This window comes from Takifugu rubripes, chromosome 22 (genome assembly GCF_901000725.2).
Source record: "Takifugu rubripes chromosome 22, fTakRub1.2, whole genome shotgun sequence".
NCBI lineage: Eukaryota > Metazoa > Chordata > Actinopteri > Tetraodontiformes > Tetraodontidae > Takifugu > Takifugu rubripes.
Window position 1 is genome coordinate 10,390,547 of NC_042306.1, and position 16,190 is coordinate 10,406,736.

General features: G+C 46.1%; 2 protein-coding genes and 1 long non-coding RNA gene across 6 annotated transcripts; 1 reads left to right on the plus strand and 2 right to left on the minus strand.

Moving 5' to 3' along the window:
• Positions 1–490: 490 nt before the first annotated feature.
• On the plus strand, positions 491–3,854 carry LOC101074085 (spindlin-1-like). 3 transcript variants are annotated; one of them, XM_003975623.3, is made up of 5 exons: positions 491–645; positions 1,269–1,312; positions 1,533–1,792; positions 2,558–2,791; positions 2,871–3,854. In XM_003975623.3, the coding sequence occupies exons 2-5, from the start codon at positions 1,293–1,295 to the stop codon at positions 3,074–3,076; spliced, it is 720 nt and encodes a 239-aa protein (XP_003975672.1). In that variant the 5' UTR covers positions 491–645; positions 1,269–1,292; the 3' UTR covers positions 3,077–3,854. The 3 variants fall into 3 exon arrangements, with proteins under 3 accessions (XP_003975672.1, XP_011614779.1, XP_011614780.1); XM_011616477.2 differs by lacking the exon at positions 491–645 and adding an exon at positions 757–973; XM_011616478.2 differs by lacking the exon at positions 491–645 and adding an exon at positions 757–934.
• Positions 3,855–6,185: 2,331 nt separating this feature from the next.
• On the minus strand, positions 6,186–8,139 carry LOC115247979 (uncharacterized). Its single transcript, XR_003887020.1, has 2 exons — positions 8,060–8,139; positions 6,186–7,159 (listed from the first exon to the last, which is right to left on the minus strand). It is a non-coding gene; the product is annotated as an uncharacterized lncRNA (long non-coding RNA).
• Positions 8,140–10,350: 2,211 nt separating this feature from the next.
• On the minus strand, positions 10,351–16,140 carry fzr1a (fizzy/cell division cycle 20 related 1a). 2 transcript variants are annotated; one of them, XM_029830561.1, is made up of 15 exons: positions 15,959–16,140; positions 15,287–15,318; positions 15,054–15,127; positions 14,352–14,480; positions 14,153–14,216; positions 13,672–13,802; positions 13,507–13,592; positions 13,240–13,423; positions 13,068–13,133; positions 12,872–12,974; positions 12,604–12,788; positions 12,261–12,494; positions 12,018–12,122; positions 11,805–11,897; positions 10,351–11,725 (listed from the first exon to the last, which is right to left on the minus strand). In XM_029830561.1, exons 3-15 carry the CDS (start codon positions 15,120–15,122, stop codon positions 11,684–11,686), a joined length of 1,491 nt encoding a protein of 496 aa, XP_029686421.1. In that variant the 5' UTR covers positions 15,123–15,127; positions 15,287–15,318; positions 15,959–16,140; the 3' UTR covers positions 10,351–11,683. The 2 variants fall into 2 exon arrangements, with proteins under 2 accessions (XP_029686421.1, XP_003975671.1); XM_003975622.3 differs by lacking the exon at positions 15,287–15,318 and having other exon boundaries at positions 15,959–16,139.
• Between the last annotated feature and the right edge of the window lie 50 nt (positions 16,141–16,190).

The window sequence follows — 16,190 nt, forward strand, 5'->3', positions numbered from 1 at the left end:
CTAATTAATATTCAGTCAAAACAGAAAAACGTCCTGCTGATTCAGGAACGTATTGCTTTATTTTTATTAACGTCAAGTGACAATTATCTCAAATTAAAAACTCGATCCATAAAGATTTACAATAATTAATATATATAGGTTTTTTTAATCCCACGTTTTGAAAAACAAACAGGTTTGTCTGGAATAAAAATGACAAATTCTACACTGTAATAATCCAAAGTTAGTATCGTTTTGACCCTATTATAGAAGGGGAGGGGGGCGTTCCCGAGATCCATCATGACCATGTACAGGTAATTGAAGCGGCCATGATTGAATGACGCATTGAATATGGGAAATGTAGTTTCATGACTTTTGTATGGTCGCGACTGAAAGTAAACAGGGCGCTACTAATGTATCCTCGCAAGCTTGTTAAACATATACCCCACTGAACAACGTATATCTCCTTGTAAAGATTTTCCAATTGTTCGTGACTATTTGGAATACAAGTACAGCGGGGGTAGATATACTAACGTCAATTCCCAGAGTTCTTTGAGGGAGAACATTCGTCTGTGGTATTTGTAGTCCACCGTGGAGGTTCGTTTCCTGTACAGGTTAGGTGGTGGAATCTGGTTTACGAAGACAAACACATGTGAAATTATTGAGCAGGTAGGCTAAACAGACCATTGTGTCAGCTCTCGACTCCAGCTGTCAGTCTCATTAAACGTGTCATGCGTGCATTATTTCATGACGGTCAGTCGTGTTCTGTCCATTTGGCGTAGAAGCTAGCGTGTGCAAATCTGGCGCTTCCATGGCGTTGCATTTCCTTTTGTTCAGCTAGCGTATGTGAAGGAATACAGAAATGGATTTCTCAGAAACGCTCGCAACCACAAACACTCATTGAATGGACCTATTTGCCTCGGCGAAACTGGGGTTTCCTATTTTAGACGGTCTGTAGGTAAGAGGGTCGAAGCTCGACACGTCGGCATTCATTCAGGTATTCTGGGGAAAGTCAAGACGTTTATCAGTCTTGTGCTCAGCTTTAGAAACATAAATCCTGTAGGCGTTACTAGCCGTTAGCCACGTCGCTTAGCATTAGCAGTAGCGCCAGGCTTGTCGCAGTTTTGGTGTTTACATCCGGTTGCTCGTCGCGTTTCGCAGCTAATTTGCAACAGCGTTTGTTTCTCTGCATCTGATCGCGCCAGACCTACTTTGCATTTCTTCTCTAGTCAAATGTGCATGTGAAGTGGTGGGAAAATTGTTACATTAACTGGAAATTCTGTCTCTTCCAGGTTTGTAAAGAAATTAATGGAAACATGTCAAAGAAACGGGGAAGGTATGATCAAAACGTTACTGAACACCTTTGACATTTGGTTCATGATGATGTGCATGAGTGTATAAGGGACGCCTGTGCGTCCTCATGGATGGCAAATGTGAAATAATTACATAGTTAAAACGTAAGATAAGACCATCATTTCAAATGTAATGCTTATGTTTTACATGTACTAAAATTAGAAATCAACTGAGCTCTCATGTGAAAGTGTCCCTGCCCGCAGAAAGCGTAGCTTTGGAGAGCTGAGTGAGGGCTCGGAGTTGAGCCTGACCCCTGACCCCGACAACCTTCTGGGTCGGAGGATTCAGCACACCTGGAGGGAGAAAGGCAGCATGACCACGTGGAAAGGCACCGTCCTGGAGCGGCTGACCGTCAACACCTCCCTCTACATGGTCAAATACGACGGCTTTGATTGTGTGTACGGGATTGAGCTCTTCAAAGACAGCCGGGTGTCCAACCTGCAGGTGTTGTCTGAGAAAGTCGGTGAGTGTAAGAACAACCTGCTGAATCGGCACATTGCCAATTAGTGTGTCGTATCGAGCATTAGTTTACCAATGTGGGGAACATCTTTGGCGACTTGGATTTGCGGAAAACCAGGGGCTTAACCGTTGTTTTCTGTCGTCGTTGTGATAGTTTTCATTAGCTGTGACGTCTGGTCAGCAGCTTTTGTGGAACCCTGTTGGTCATCACTAGTCAGACGTCCAGGACGGCTGCTCGCGAGCATCCATAGATGTGACGTGTGCCACATATTTGGCCCATGATGATCACAGCTTCTGGGTATAATGAGCCGACTCTGGTAGAGAAGCAAGCATAGATCAGTGGGGGGGGGGGGGGGGGGGGGGGGGGGGGGTAGTTTACTGTATGAACTGTTGATTTTTGTGTTGTTTATTTTAATTGCACTTTTTTTTTCTTCATGACAAAATAAGGATATTCCCTCGCCAAGCATCATTCACTGCAAGTGGGTCAGGTGGAAATTTGAGGTTATAGATCGACAGCCCCCGTCAAGCCAAAATATTTGGGTGGTTAGTCAATAAAGCAGCGAAGGTATTTCAGCCTCTCTCCTCAAAGCGTCTCTCTCTCTCTCTCTGTCTCTCTCTCTCTGTCTCTCTCTCGCTCGCTCTCTCTCTCTCTCTCTCTCTCTCTCTCTCTGTGTCTCTCTCTCTGTCTCTCTGTCTCTCTCTCTCTGTCTCTCTCTCGCTCGCTCTCTCTCTCTCTCTCTCTGTCTCTCTCTGTCTCTCTCTCACACAGTGAACAATAAGATCAAAATACCTCCCGGGGCCGAGGAACTGGTGGGCCGAGCCGTGGAGCATCTGTTTGAGAAGGAGGATGGCGAGAAAAACGAGTGGCGGGGTATGGTGCTGTCCCGTGCCCCCATCATGACCCACTGGTATTACATCACATATGAGAAGGACCCGGTGCTGTACATGTATCAGCTGTGGGACGACTACAAGGACGGAGACCTCCGCGTCCTGCCTGAATCAGGTCATTGGATGTTTATGACATGCTTGCCCGAGCTAGCCTGAACTGACATCACCATCTTCTTCTCTTTTGTTATGGCCAGAGAACAAGCACCTGCTGCCAGCAGACAGGAAACCGGGTGAGGAGCCAGAGAGCCTCGTGGGTAAACAGGTGGAGTACGTCACGGATAACGGCGTGAAGAGGACGGGGTTGGTCATCTACCAGGTCCCAGCCAAGCCCACGGTGTATTACATCAAATATGACGACGACGTCCACATCCACGTCTACGACCTGGTGAAGACCACCTAGTACTGACTGTGCCAGTTCGCCCGGGCCGACGGCTCGCCCCACAACCCGACCATCCGTTCGCTCGTTCAGTGAGAAACCATGTGGTGAAATTCAAAAGCCTTTTCCTCTCATCTGTAAGCTGCCCCACGGGCAGAAACGCTGTTTTTTTGGGCCAGTGTTCATTTGAACCTAACGTGTTTGTGTTAGGCCGTGAAACAGACCTGGGATCAGTTGTGTCACCCAGCAGATGAAGTGGAGCTCGACGTTTGCTCGGTTCAGTCACGTGTTCGTATTGTTCCAGGGTCCGAATCCTTTTTTTTTTTTTTCGCAAACAGATGAAACAAAACAGCATTATTAACATTGTATATCTCTATAAAATCTCTGTTTTAAACATTTCATTTTTATATACCTGTGCTATTTATTTCATCTGAAATATTTAGCTGCGCTAATGGTAACTTTTTGGCCAAATTTGTCCGCTGTGCTTAATGTGCTTTGGTGGGTCTTGTTTCGTTGAATATTGTGCTAATTTTACTATTGAAGTCACTCATATTTGAAATGAAAGCATTTAGCATAATAACGGTTTCATTCAAGAAAAAAAGACTCAAAGTCTTGTCTCATCTGCAAGTTTTCTACATTATAATATACTGTAAAAAGACTGATGTTTCGCAGTATTTGTGCTCGGTGAGGTTTGAAATGCACCCATGTTGTTTGGTAGGTTAGATGGAAATCGCCGCCTGTTGTGATCCCATCCCTGTTTTGTTCTGTAAATATAATCTGAGACATTTCTATGAACGTTGAATGAGCTTCGTGTGGTCATTTTCTCCTCCGTGCTGCTGTGTTTGTGTGGTAGGTGAGATTGTGTTCCTGCGATGCGAATCTACAGGATTTATTTGACTGCAAACACTAGATTTTACGCTCTGATCTGTGAGGTGACGCTTGTCTCGAATGGTGAAGCCGTTGAAAGCTGACCCTGACACTTGCTCACCTTATCAGTCGCAACATTTCCACTTCAAACCAACCCAGATTAGCATTTCAGCACAGTCTCACTTGGTAATTAGCGGTGCGTTAATTACAACAGAAATGTAGCTTTGCAGATAAATCACCCGAAGATTTTTAATCAGCTGGTTCAGGTAAAAAGTCAGGGAATGATTGCTGTAATTATAATGAACTCCAAATGTAACAGGAATGCATGTTAATCAGGTATGAAACCCTCCGACGTGGACGACGAGCGTCCAGGAATCGGGTGAAAAACACGCCGATGCTGCTGTTCGAGGGTGTTTCATCAAATGAGAGCTTTGCTTTCAGGCTTGAATCACTGTCGCGCTCTATAAAGTCAAATATCCGCCTTTAGTTGAGTCGTCTCTGCAGAAATTGCCGCAAGAAACGCAAAACCGAGCAAAAATAAATAATTGGCATTAAAAAAAACCCCACCGCAACATGCTGCATTAAAGAGCTCTCACGCTTCTTTAAAACCTGGAAATGAGCCAACGGCAGCAGCGAGTATTCCCCCCGTGGAGCTCTTAATAATTTATCACCGACAACGTGGCGACAGAGATGACCTTGCTTACATATCTGTGAATGCAATATCAAACACAATCTGCCTTGGATTACAGCGTGTGTCTGATAACGGGCTTCATCCGCCTGTGCGTGTGTGTTCATGAAATGTCAGCCCCGCTTTGATGACTAGCAGACATGTTCTCTCCTCCTCTCTGACACACACACACACACACACACACACACACACACAGATGCTGGTTGCCGACAGCATCTCCGTCAGAGTCGCCCCCCTCCCCCGGGGGGTGCCGGGGCGCCGGTGATGGGTGCCAGTGCAGACAGCAGGGTAACAGTTGGCATCCCATCATGCCAGGCTGGACGCCCAGATAGTAACGACGAGGCGGGAGTACACGCGTTCCTCAAGGTCTGCGCTCCGCGCTATGTTGTCTGATGCGATCCGTCACCTGTTGTGCGCTTCCGCTCACGGATCCATCGCAGCCCGCAGGGACGCGTTCGGGGGGGGGAACTCGGGCATCATCAGCCTGGTCCTTTCATTCCGTTCCTAAAAGGTGACTTGTAATCAAGGACAAATTATTGTGTTTGTGACGTGTGGGAGGAACGCACACGTTGCATGCGCCCCCCCCCGCCTTCTTGTAAAGAGGATAAACTAAGTAAAACTGGATCCGGGAGGGAGCAGAAAGGTCAGGTTCGGGGTGTTTACCACTGAATCGCGCCTTGAACTTTAGCGAGTCGCTTCTGCAGGGGAAAGTGGATGGAAAAATTGTTTTCATGAGGAAAAAAGACAGCATTTGCAGGCTGTGGGTGGTTGAGGCCGACTAAATACACTATTTTTTTTAATAAGCCCTCAGATATAAACGTATGCTTAGGAACCCTCCGCTCCGTCCATTTATCTGAGCTCCATTTTTGCAGAACCTTTCTGGAAAGCCTTGAAACTTTGTCTGCATTCTTATATTTTCCAATAAACAAACACGCTTGACTCTTTTGTGTTGCCTAGCAACCGCAGCCAGTCCCTGTTTTTATATATATGAAAAAAAGCAGCATGCTGCCAATCTGGAGACTCGCAGGCAGAGCGGTGTGAACGAGGCCAGCCTTCCTCGCATTCTTAATTGAGACGTCGCAAAGTGGGAGCAGGATTTGAAGCCTGATTGATTTCAGCAGAAATCCAGATGATTTGCCTTTCAGTGGGACTCACGCGTGATGGTTTCCATGCAGGCTCTGATTTCAGAGTCGGAGCAATTGTAGCTTTGCTCTAAACCGGTGACCTTAAATAAAATGGCTCCCGTTTCTAAAAATGGTCTTTAATTTGGCTGATTCCCCCCATCCCCCTCCATTTATTTGGCTGCTGACGTCGATAATAAGGAGGCCATGACAGAAAATATCGCATGCTGGTTCCTGTTGTCAGGCAGGTGTGTTGACTGCTCACGTCTGTAGGGCAAACGCTTTATTTTACAGCTGAAAGACACATGTCGGGAATTTGAGTCTCCTTTCAGAGTGCTCCTCCTCCTCTTTAGTGTCAGTTTCAGTGTCTGTGGTGCTGAAGGAGGAGGAATTAGTGCTTTTGATGGTGTGTACGTTGTCTGGAGGAATGCAAGGAAATGCAAAATCACACCAGAAGTGGCCCCATATTGGTTTTATTTCACAAATATTCTGCTTAAACAGGATGCATTAAAGAAAAATAAACAGCATTTGTGCATCTCATGGCTGCCAACATCTGCCGTTACAGCACTTCTTCACATTTGCTTTTCATTTTATGTGATTAACTTCTATTAATAACGCACGGCAAAGGCCTTTGATTGGGGTTTTATGGGTAACTCACGTTGCCAGCATTATTATTAGCCTTCATCCACGAAGGCTCGGATGAATCATGAGATTTTAAAGTGCATTTTGGGAGACAGTTGCAGCTGGATAAACAGGGTTGGGGGGGTGGAATAAGCGCATGTGCCGTTCATATTGACGTGGACTGCTGGTGCTGAGAGGCAGACTGGGACTTGTTGTTGTTTGAACAGCGTCACAACAAAATCACTAGTCTTCCACCCAACACTCGGCCAATGCCTCCGCTCCTTTATGTCGAGGGCGCCGCATCTGTTGCTTCACTCTGCGGGAAAAAAGAGAAGCAGAGAGGAACAACCTTGGAGCACCGTGGGGGATGGGGGGCGGGATTTCAAACACTCGTTAGCATCGCTACTGCGTCGTCGTCGGCGTGGTTCTGCGGCGGGTCTGGCCGCCGGCCTTGAGGTCCGACGAGGGGTCGCGAACTTTAGATCTGGGCGATGGCGACCGCCGCACGCCGCAGTCGTCTCTCTGTTTTCCCTCAATCCATTTCTCTCTGAAGCCCGTTGACATTCCATCCTTCCTTTGTTGTTGTAATGCCAACCTTTCAGCTCCTTTCAAAAGAGGGAGACGGGAGGAGGAGGGAGGGACAGAGAGGATCACAGCAGTTTGAATAAACGCCGTCCTCCACATGCAGCGAGACGGAAAGGAGGAAATATGTGAACAATTTGCAATTACGCCCTGTTTACAACGGCGAGGCAATGGCGGCGAAGGCAACTTGGTGATGTGTGTGTTTCCTCCCAATAAGTCACAGTTGAACTGAAAGAGAGGGGGCAGAGAGAAAAGAGACAGACAGATTGTCCTGCATCTCCAGTATGTTTCTGAGCTGGTAGCTATGCAACAGGACTGGGAGTCAGTGGAAGTGGGGGGATGGGAAGATGGGGACAGTTTAGTTGAGAGGAAGGAAGGGAGGGAGGAAGGAGGGAAGGAAAGGGTGAATAAAGGGGTCCTTGAGTGCAAACTGGAGAAGAGAGAAGTGCTGAGAAGAGATACCACTCTATATAGACCAAAAGAGACCCCGAGGGGTGATCAATATGCACTGAAGACATTTCAATATTGATCAAAATGTGCTGGCGTATATCGAAACATCTACTGAGGGATCAGGCGGGCGGTGTTCGCAGGGGATGATGCTGAGCCGTTAGTCAAGGCTCTGAAAGGCGACCAGGATCGCGTTTATTCCATCCAGATTTGCCGCTAAACAGGAAAAGAGGGAGCTGTCCAGCATCTCGGTGCTGAATGACGCCCTACGTCGATCTCCTGCCTCAGCACATCGCCTCGACTCCCGGCCCCGGAAAAAAAAAAGGAAAAGGGGAAAAAGAAAACACACCACCTGTTGCTGCAGAGAAGTTTTCTCTCGTGGTGTTATAAAGCCCCCCCACACAAACCCCCTCACGGTTTCAGACGTGATCGGCTCTCATCTACAGTCAGGGCAATTCTCCGTCTCTCCTCAAATCACGGCAACATGACGACATGATAAACATTTCATCCGAGCTGTGGCAGAGGAACGGGGGGGTCTCGGTTTTCCCGTAAAGACAGTCGAGCTGGGACTCAGAGGCGTTTAAACGCGACCTTTATTTAAATGGAGCGAATGCGGGAGCGACAGTATATCAAATAATAGCCCGAGAGTTGCACAGCAACGTTGCAATTAACCGGACTCACCGTGCGTCGACGGGAACAACAGGTGATGCCGACGACCGCGGAGCCGCGCCGGATCGGGAGGCTGCGTCCCCGTCGCGGCTCTGCGTCCCCGTCGCGCCGCGACGCCCTCCCATCCGCGCTGCACGTAATGGTTCTCATGTTGTTACCGGGTTGGCTGGAGGAAGATGGATCGGCGTGTTTATATACGTCCGCCGCTCCGGAGAAGACAAGGAGGAGGCGGGCCGCTGCGGAGTGACGCCGGCGTGCGGGGGGGCCAATGGGAGCCGCTTTGAGTCAGACCCTTTTCAGGGTGCGGCTCAAACCAGCAGCCAAATTACATTATGTGGAGGTTAAAGATGTGAATGGGACATTTAAATAAGGGCTCCGGAGAGAGTGAAAAACGGGTCTCTGGGGGTGATTTCACCTGAGCACGAGAGCGACCGGAAGTTGCAACATAATTGAATTAAGTCTGAACTATGACATCAAGATTACGCATCTAATTATCTGGGAATGAAGACAACAACGGGGAAGTGTGACATACTGTGCAAACTGCAATCGGGTAAATTAATTGCCTTGGAATAAAATGTAAATTCATTTACCCCCACCCCCCACCCCACACACACACAGACATACACACACACACACCCACAGGTCTCGCTATTTATGCAAGGACAGGTCTTACTGACAATCATAAATGGACGTTTTTTCATTTTTGTTCCACCCTCAATGTAAACTAGCTTTTTACACAGCAATTACAACCCTTCCAGGTTTTTCTCAAACATCCCAGGGTAAGAGTAGAACATGCAAACTCCTCAATGGAAAGCCCCCAAGCAGCGGTGCTGACCAGAGTCACCAGGTTCATCATTTTAGCACCTTTAGAAGGGGACCTGCATTCAATCTTTCTCCTAAATGAACAAAAACACAGAAATTAGAAGGCACCAGTTGCACAATCTCCCCTCAACTCACGTTGATGTGTATTTTTATTTTCATTTTAGACCAACTTAAGTCATTGTCTTACAGCAACAGATGTCCAAAGGAGCCGGTGCAAAGGTGCTGCTGTATGACCAGCCTTTTTGTAAATAAGCCACACGAGGAACCCTGTCTGTTCTTGCCAGGCAGGAGTGGGTCAGCTGGCTGCTGTGCTCAGTTGCTTCCTTTAGAATATATTTTCTTAAGAAGGCAGGCCGGCTACAGCTGTTGGTTTGCACAAAAAGCCTTGTTTCCTTTGATATCCCTGCAGACCGGGTATCAATACAACTCAAGAGCAAGGATTAGGGAGAAACCACAGGGTAGATCCTGAACACTGTGTTGTGGGGCTTTGGTTGTATAATGAACAGCAAGTCTCCCCGCCTCTTGATAGAAACATCAGGAGGCAGGATTACACATATTAGTGGCCTCCCTCTGTTTGCTCCCCTGCTTCCAGGATTTGATGTTAACATCTAACCCAGGCCCGCAGATGAGCCGCGACACTGCTGAATGTCTTCTATTCAGATGATTTATCAGGTCACTATTATGGATGTGTGCATGCTGTTTACATGACATTATAATCAATTCTGAACGAGGGGTCTTCGAGCTGTGGTGGAGGCTATAAACGTCTGATCGCCATCGCACCCAATTGCTGTGTTCTTTATTTCTTCCATCTTGGTGGTGATCAAAATATCGCAGTTTGACTTTTGCAAAACACAGCAGAAACCCAACACGATGAAGATCATTTATAATCCCCCTTTCTTCGCATGGTCAGACCCTTCAGCTGTTGTTTACAACGAAAGAGCACATTTGTTGTTTAAATGTGTAAAAGTCGAGCTTTTATGGGTCAGAGGGCACAAGCAGAGGTGTGGGAGCTTTGGGAGGCGGCAGGCATTCATTATTTTTCGTGCTCCTGGTAAAAAACTATGTGTGTGGGCTGCAGTAATTTGTATTTCCAAGAGTCCACAGGGCAGATTTGTGGCTCTTCAAACCTCCAGCTGCTCTCAACCGAGACTCGACTGTAATCAGAAATGTTTGGATGTTTCACCCATGTGCTTTTATAAAGGGAAACTCTTACATTGATCCACTGTTGTCGGGATAAAACTCACCTTTAGAAAAAAATAGAATAAGAAGTATGAAGGTGTGGTAGGATTAGCCTTAAATTTACAGCGGATCAGCGCCCTCTGATGTTCAAATGCCGACACTGCAGTACGTTAATGCAGCAAATATATTCACAAGGTTCGCGTCTTCCTTAATTACACCTTAAAAACAGGCAATCATTCCATTATTCTTCTTTAGTTAATGAGACCAAGGTCACAACGTGATCTGGTTTTATAAAAAGTTCACACATATGGGTACCATATAACTGTATTTTAAATTATCCATAAATATTGCAAGGTAATAAAGAAACGTGTAGAAAAAGGCATTGAAGTCACCTCAACAGTAATTCTTTTGTTTCTCTTAACAGCATCCTATTGATTTTATGGCCCACACGCTTTACTTTCAAAGCAATAAAACAGCGTGGCCATATGGTCCAAGATATGGTGATTTAATGCTTGATTATCTCTCTGTAAAGAAATCTGTTTTGAGATTCTGTAATTCAAGTTGGCAGCACTGCCCTGATGTGACAATAAAAAAAACCTCCACACTTTAGCAGTAAAAGTGCCCATAAGCTTCCCTGGAAAAACAAGCATGCCATTTCCGTACAGGAACCTGCGTACACATCAAAAATAAATAGCATTCGTTTAAAGGTGGCACCAGAGGCCTCAAACACTCACATGAGGGAGAAAGGATGGGGGGGGGGGTGCAGCTATAGCTCTTGTAAGTAGCAGAAATGCCCCCAGCTTGAATATTTTAGGAGACGGCAGAATAAAACCAATGCTTTAGAAGGCAGAACGTTGCTAATTTAATCCCAAATGTTTTTTCTTGGTAGCCAGAGAGTTTTCAGCACATCTTTTGTTTCCAGGACTGATTTAAAGACAGAAACATGGTGACATGCACATCATTATGGATGTAATTTGCTTGATTATATTAGTGATTTCCCAACACAAACAAACCAATACGGGTGAATATAATTATTATATTCGTATCACAGTCTACAATGATGCCGGTACCAGGTCATAAAGGTGGAGCAGGATCAGCCGCTTTGCACAGGGTTATGTCATCCATCAGGGTAAAATAGCATTATTTTCAGCAAAGTAAAATGTCTTCTCACCCCTCAAACTAAACTGAGTAACAACACACTCCACAGATAAGACCAAGACAAACAATTAAAAAAAACAGCCCTCCAAACACATACATTTTTTTTTAAAAAGGAAAATAAATACACAATCAATACAAACTCAGTTATTTGGCAGGTAAGAACTAATCAGTTTGTAAGCAAAAATTAACCACAGGGGAGGAGAACCCACCCAAAAAAATCTCTCATTGTCAGAGAACACTGGTCCGTTGGAAAGGCAGTGGCATCATTTCTCAGAGGGAAGTGGAATACTGTAGTACGCCTGTTGTCTTCTGTTCCTTCAACGCTCACCTCCCTCCTCCAGCGACTTTATTCTTAAGGGCATTTGGGGGGGGGCTCTGTAGACGGGTAATGCCAAAAAAGGGGTTCATGACCATCCCGACATGCAAAGAGGAATTGAGGAATTTCCTTCTTGGCCTCGTCGTACAGACGTGTGCTTATTATCGGATCCTGGTGAACAGGTTCAGCACGGACACAGATTCCTGAAACAGAGCAGAGTTGGGAGGGATAAGAACTATTGTAGGCATAATATGGTGTTTGGGAAAGAGGATAATTCTTTACCTTGGTCGACCTCATCTTGCTAAATACATTCCAGAAACGAAGCGTTTCATCTCCCGCTCCTGTCACGATGGCCTCTCCATCAGGGGACATGGCCTGAACACAAAATCATCATCACGGGGGGAGCGAACAGCGTTACTACACACTGATAACAGGTTTATTAGGCCGCCTGAGTCGCTAATCCTCATGACGGCATCAATTCTGCTAACCACTGACCAGGTAGAGCACTCTGTAGGAATGCCCTGTGAGTTTGGCCACCTGGGTGAGCGAGGGATACTTCCAAACTAGGATCTGGTTCTGAGAATATCCATGTGTGCTGACCTGCAGGAGAGATTAAGAAACCCCACTCATCAAAAACAAGCTTTAAAAAAAGACTATTGAAAACACACGTCACGTGTCAAAAGCAGACGCGGGGCTCGTCTTGACTTATAGAGCTGAAAACGATCATCGACGCCTCACCAGCTCATTAGTGTGCTTGGACCAGGCCAGGTTGCAGACCTGCGACCCAGTGTCTGTGCACTGCAGGGGCTGGCCTGTCAGTGTGTTCCAGAAGCGGATGCAGCGGTCGGCAGTGCCCCCGCCGGAGGCCAGCAGCCCGTGCTGGTGTGGGGACCAGGCGATGGCTTTCACGGCGGCTAAGTGCTCTGTGTACTGCTGCACTGGGAGGACACTTGAGTGGTTCCACACAAGCAGCTACGGCCGGGCAGCAGGTCGGCGCAGGGGGAGAAGCAAAGAGAGGTGACACGCTGGTATTTGAAGAAAGCCGAGGAAGACACCGAGTCGGAACTCCCCAACTACATACTTTGTTGTCATTTCCACCCGAGGCGAGCAGCTGGTGGTCTGTGCTCCACTTGAGACCACAGACTTCCTGCCTGTGTCCTTGGAGACGGCGCTCCGACTGTAGAGGCGGGGCTCTGATATCACGCTGCAAGATCACTCGGTCGCGACTTCCAGACGACAGTTGATCAGCGTTCCATGCCAACGCACCTGATAAAGAATTCGAATGAAGGAATTTTAATGAGCATATACAATGCGTTAAAAGGCTGGATGAGGAAAACCTCTCTACTCACCCACTCTAGCTGTGTGCCCTTCAAGTACGGAGAGCTTCTTCCCTGCTGACGCATCCCATATCTGAACATATCCTTTATGAGTCCCCACAGCCACCAGGTTACCCTAACAACAGATGGGGAGAGATCTGGAATGCTGGGGCTGTACACTGTTTAAAAAAAGTTAGACAATAACAATGTGAAAAATCCAGAAACTCACCCTCTCTGACCAGCCCACAGACGTCACAGAATCTCCTTCCACAGACAGATCACACAGGCGGGTCACCTGAAGAGACGGGAGGAAAATCGACACTCATGGAAAGCCGACAGGATTACCGTTAGTGGGGTTTTATTCCGCGTCTTTATGCCGTCACGTGGGAGAGATCGCTTACCTGGCTTGTGCAGGCGCTCCACAGGTAGACGCAGGTGCCCAGTCCCACGCTGAGTACGTTCAGAGAGGACCAGTCCACCAAATTGAGGTAGAAATCGTCCTGGAGCTCCGGAGCATCCAAAACTTTAAAAGGAATTTTGGATATTTTGCGCGTGGGTTTTCTTGGTGACCGCAGAAGTTTCTGACTGAAAGGCAAGAAATGGTTAAATCCAAATGTGATTTCACATGAGAGGAGACATGACAGACAAGCACGGGGGGGGTGAATTACCTGTTGCTACTGACGGGTGAGAGGGAATACGGAGAGACTGTGTTTCCATCCTCTTCAGACAGGGCCCTTTTGGCACTTACAGAGTACTACAACGCAAACAAGTATTTAACAAAATAAAGCAGGGAAAAGGGTATTAAAAGTGGAGGCAAAGCTAGAGCAACCAACACTAAAAAGACTCCTCTTGGCAGGAGTGGACGGTTGCAGACGGCGGTCCTCAGACTGAGGGTCCTGGACCTTCTCTATGCCTGCTCCCAGAAGCTCGTTCTTCAGCAGAGCAGAGTACGCGAGGCCATCCGCTGGAGGAACGGACAGAAGGGAAATCTAACCAGGCTGCACAAATGATTCAATTGAAGCAACGACTCAGCTCTGAGCATTTCTGCAGAGATCGATGGGGATGATTCAATAAGGTCCGTTTGGGCCTCATCTCCGGGTCTCATTAGGATTGGGAAACACCAAAAGGTCAAAACCGGCCTGACAAGAGGTGAAAATGGTAAAACCAGCCATTTCCTTGGTGCATTACCACGATGATGACTTTCCATTGTAATCACGCAGGTGATGCTGCCATGAAGAATATACTGTTGCCCATCAGTTCAGAGGCAAAAACAAGCCAACAAAAAGTCACCCTGCACAAATATGCATGAATTACCTTTGTTGTTGTCTGCTGTGCCGTCTTTGGTTTTTCTGTTCTGATTGTGTGACTTTTCAATTTCCTGTAAAACAAAGTGATAAACAGATGATTTATTCTCTGCGGTATCTATGAACCCACAGCAGCGTGATAATAGTGAGCGAACTGTTCTTTTGGAGGGGAGGTCTGCGCAGCCCTGAGTGTATTCCAGCAGACTCACATTGATGCGATGAAAGTTAACACTCCAGTTGGCTCCAGCCCGGGAGGGAATGAAGCGATCACCGTGTTTGCTGGGAGAGGACAGGGGGGAGCTTGTGGGTGTTAGCGCTCGCACTGCTCCTGCGGCTTTCTGCAGAGGAGGAGAGAGAGAGAGAGAAAGAGAGAGCAGTTCCTGACTGGAAGCCAAATACAAATAGGGCATGAACAGTGATTTAACAAGTAGATAATAAAACAGGAAGATAATTTAGTGGACAGATGGTGCACTGAGCGGAGGTGCTAACAACAGAAGGCTACAATCACAAAGACCAGTCATTTGGCTGGTGAGGTCTTGTTACCACTTATCTCCTGTGACACTGAGAAATGAAAGAGGCTGGCCTGTTAAACTGCTGATTCTTTCGAAACAACGCCTGCAACACCCTCAGCACACATCTTGAGCCTTTTCCATTTAACCACTCTCGCAAACTCGGTGGAAATTAAACACCCTTCCATTTACATATTACAAAGATAAACACATGCTGGCACACACAGGCAGACAAATCATAAAAACAACTGGTGGACAAAATTAACAACAGCCATTAGTAGTGGCGATAAATGGAACTACTGCAAGGCCTATAACGCAGTAAACCTGTTATGATTGTTAGCGAAGCTGATTTAAAGGGAATCTCGACTCCTTTAAATAGTTCAAAGTGTATCGTTTACTTACAATAGGGCTTGTGTTCTCATTTTGGATGTTGATTTGTCTGAATAACCTGCACCCATAGTCTTGATCCATGATGCCTGAAAACACAAGTCAACAACAAATGAACTAAAAAAGCTTCAGAGTTGCTCTGCATCTGAGAAAAGGTGAAATTTATTATTCATGTCAATTTAGCAACATGGGCTTGTTTTCAATCTCAGTGGAATTTCTAGAGTTGCAAAATACAATTTACATTTTACCTTGGTATAAAATGATCCCAGTTAGTTTGCTTCTGCAACAAACAGCAACAAGACTACAATAACTTTAAAAGTTAATAATAAATTCAGACTGGACCTGTAAGCATTTACTGGTATACGTTTTAAACTACTATTTATTTTCAGGGTGGCTTTATTTAAAAAGAACTGATTGAACAGTGCTGACTGTACATTACTTAATCTAATCACAGAATGCCAGCTGGCAAAAACATAATCTTGCACAGATAAATGGGATCACATCATCACAGGTCACCCAAAGAAACACAAATAGATCATATTAACTAGAAAATAATGCATATTCTAATTTAAATTTCCACTCTTCAGAGTGTAAAATTAAAACCTGCAGGTGAAGACGGTGTCAGCCGTCAAATGCTGCATCTTTAGCTAAGACTAACTTTTGGTTCTTAATAAATTTGCTTAAACGTATATAAACTAGTTGACTACAATCGACGTAGACAAGAAAAATAATGACGCGTGCTGGCTTAATAATTTGAGACCTTAAAATGTCAGGAAGTTTAAAATGTAAAACAATTAAATTAGCATGGAGAGGCTAAAGCTAAAATGCAATAAAGTGACTGACCTACAGTAAGCTAGCTGTTGGGCTACCCGTATTAGCAACATTGTTTGAGCACAGTCTTCACTTGTATTAACACATACCCTGTCCCGATCAAGTGTGTCCGTGATGTGCCGTCTGATTATCCTCCTTAGTTGCGTCGATTATGGCTGAGATCGCTGGTTTTGCGGTTATTGCTCTTCTAAAGAAAAGAGCTTGTAAAAATACTGTTTTCTACAGCTGAACGTTCATTTGCTAGACGCGAAGCATCACGGGAAATCATGACGTCGCTGTTTTTGAATCAGACACTTCCCGTTGCCAAGGAAACATTTCACC

Coding starts and splice junctions, on each gene's coding strand:
- LOC101074085 (XM_003975623.3), top strand. CDS start 1,293: ATGTCAAAGAAACGGGGAAG. Junction 1,313..1,532: donor ATGTCAAAGAAACGGGGAAG/GTATGATCAAAA, acceptor CCCTGCCCGCAG/AAAGCGTAGCTTTGGAGAGC. Junction 1,793..2,557: donor GGTGTTGTCTGAGAAAGTCG/GTGAGTGTAAGA, acceptor TCTCTCACACAG/TGAACAATAAGATCAAAATA.
- fzr1a (XM_029830561.1), bottom strand. CDS start 15,122: ATGGATCAAGACTATGGGTGCAGGTTATTCAGACAAATCAACATCCAA. Junction 12,495..12,603: donor CGGGTGGAAATGACAACAAA/GTATGTAGTTGG, acceptor GCCCGGCCGTAG/CTGCTTGTGTGGAACCACTC. Junction 12,123..12,260: donor CCAAGCACACTAATGAGCTG/GTGAGGCGTCGA, acceptor TCTCTCCTGCAG/GTCAGCACACATGGATATTC.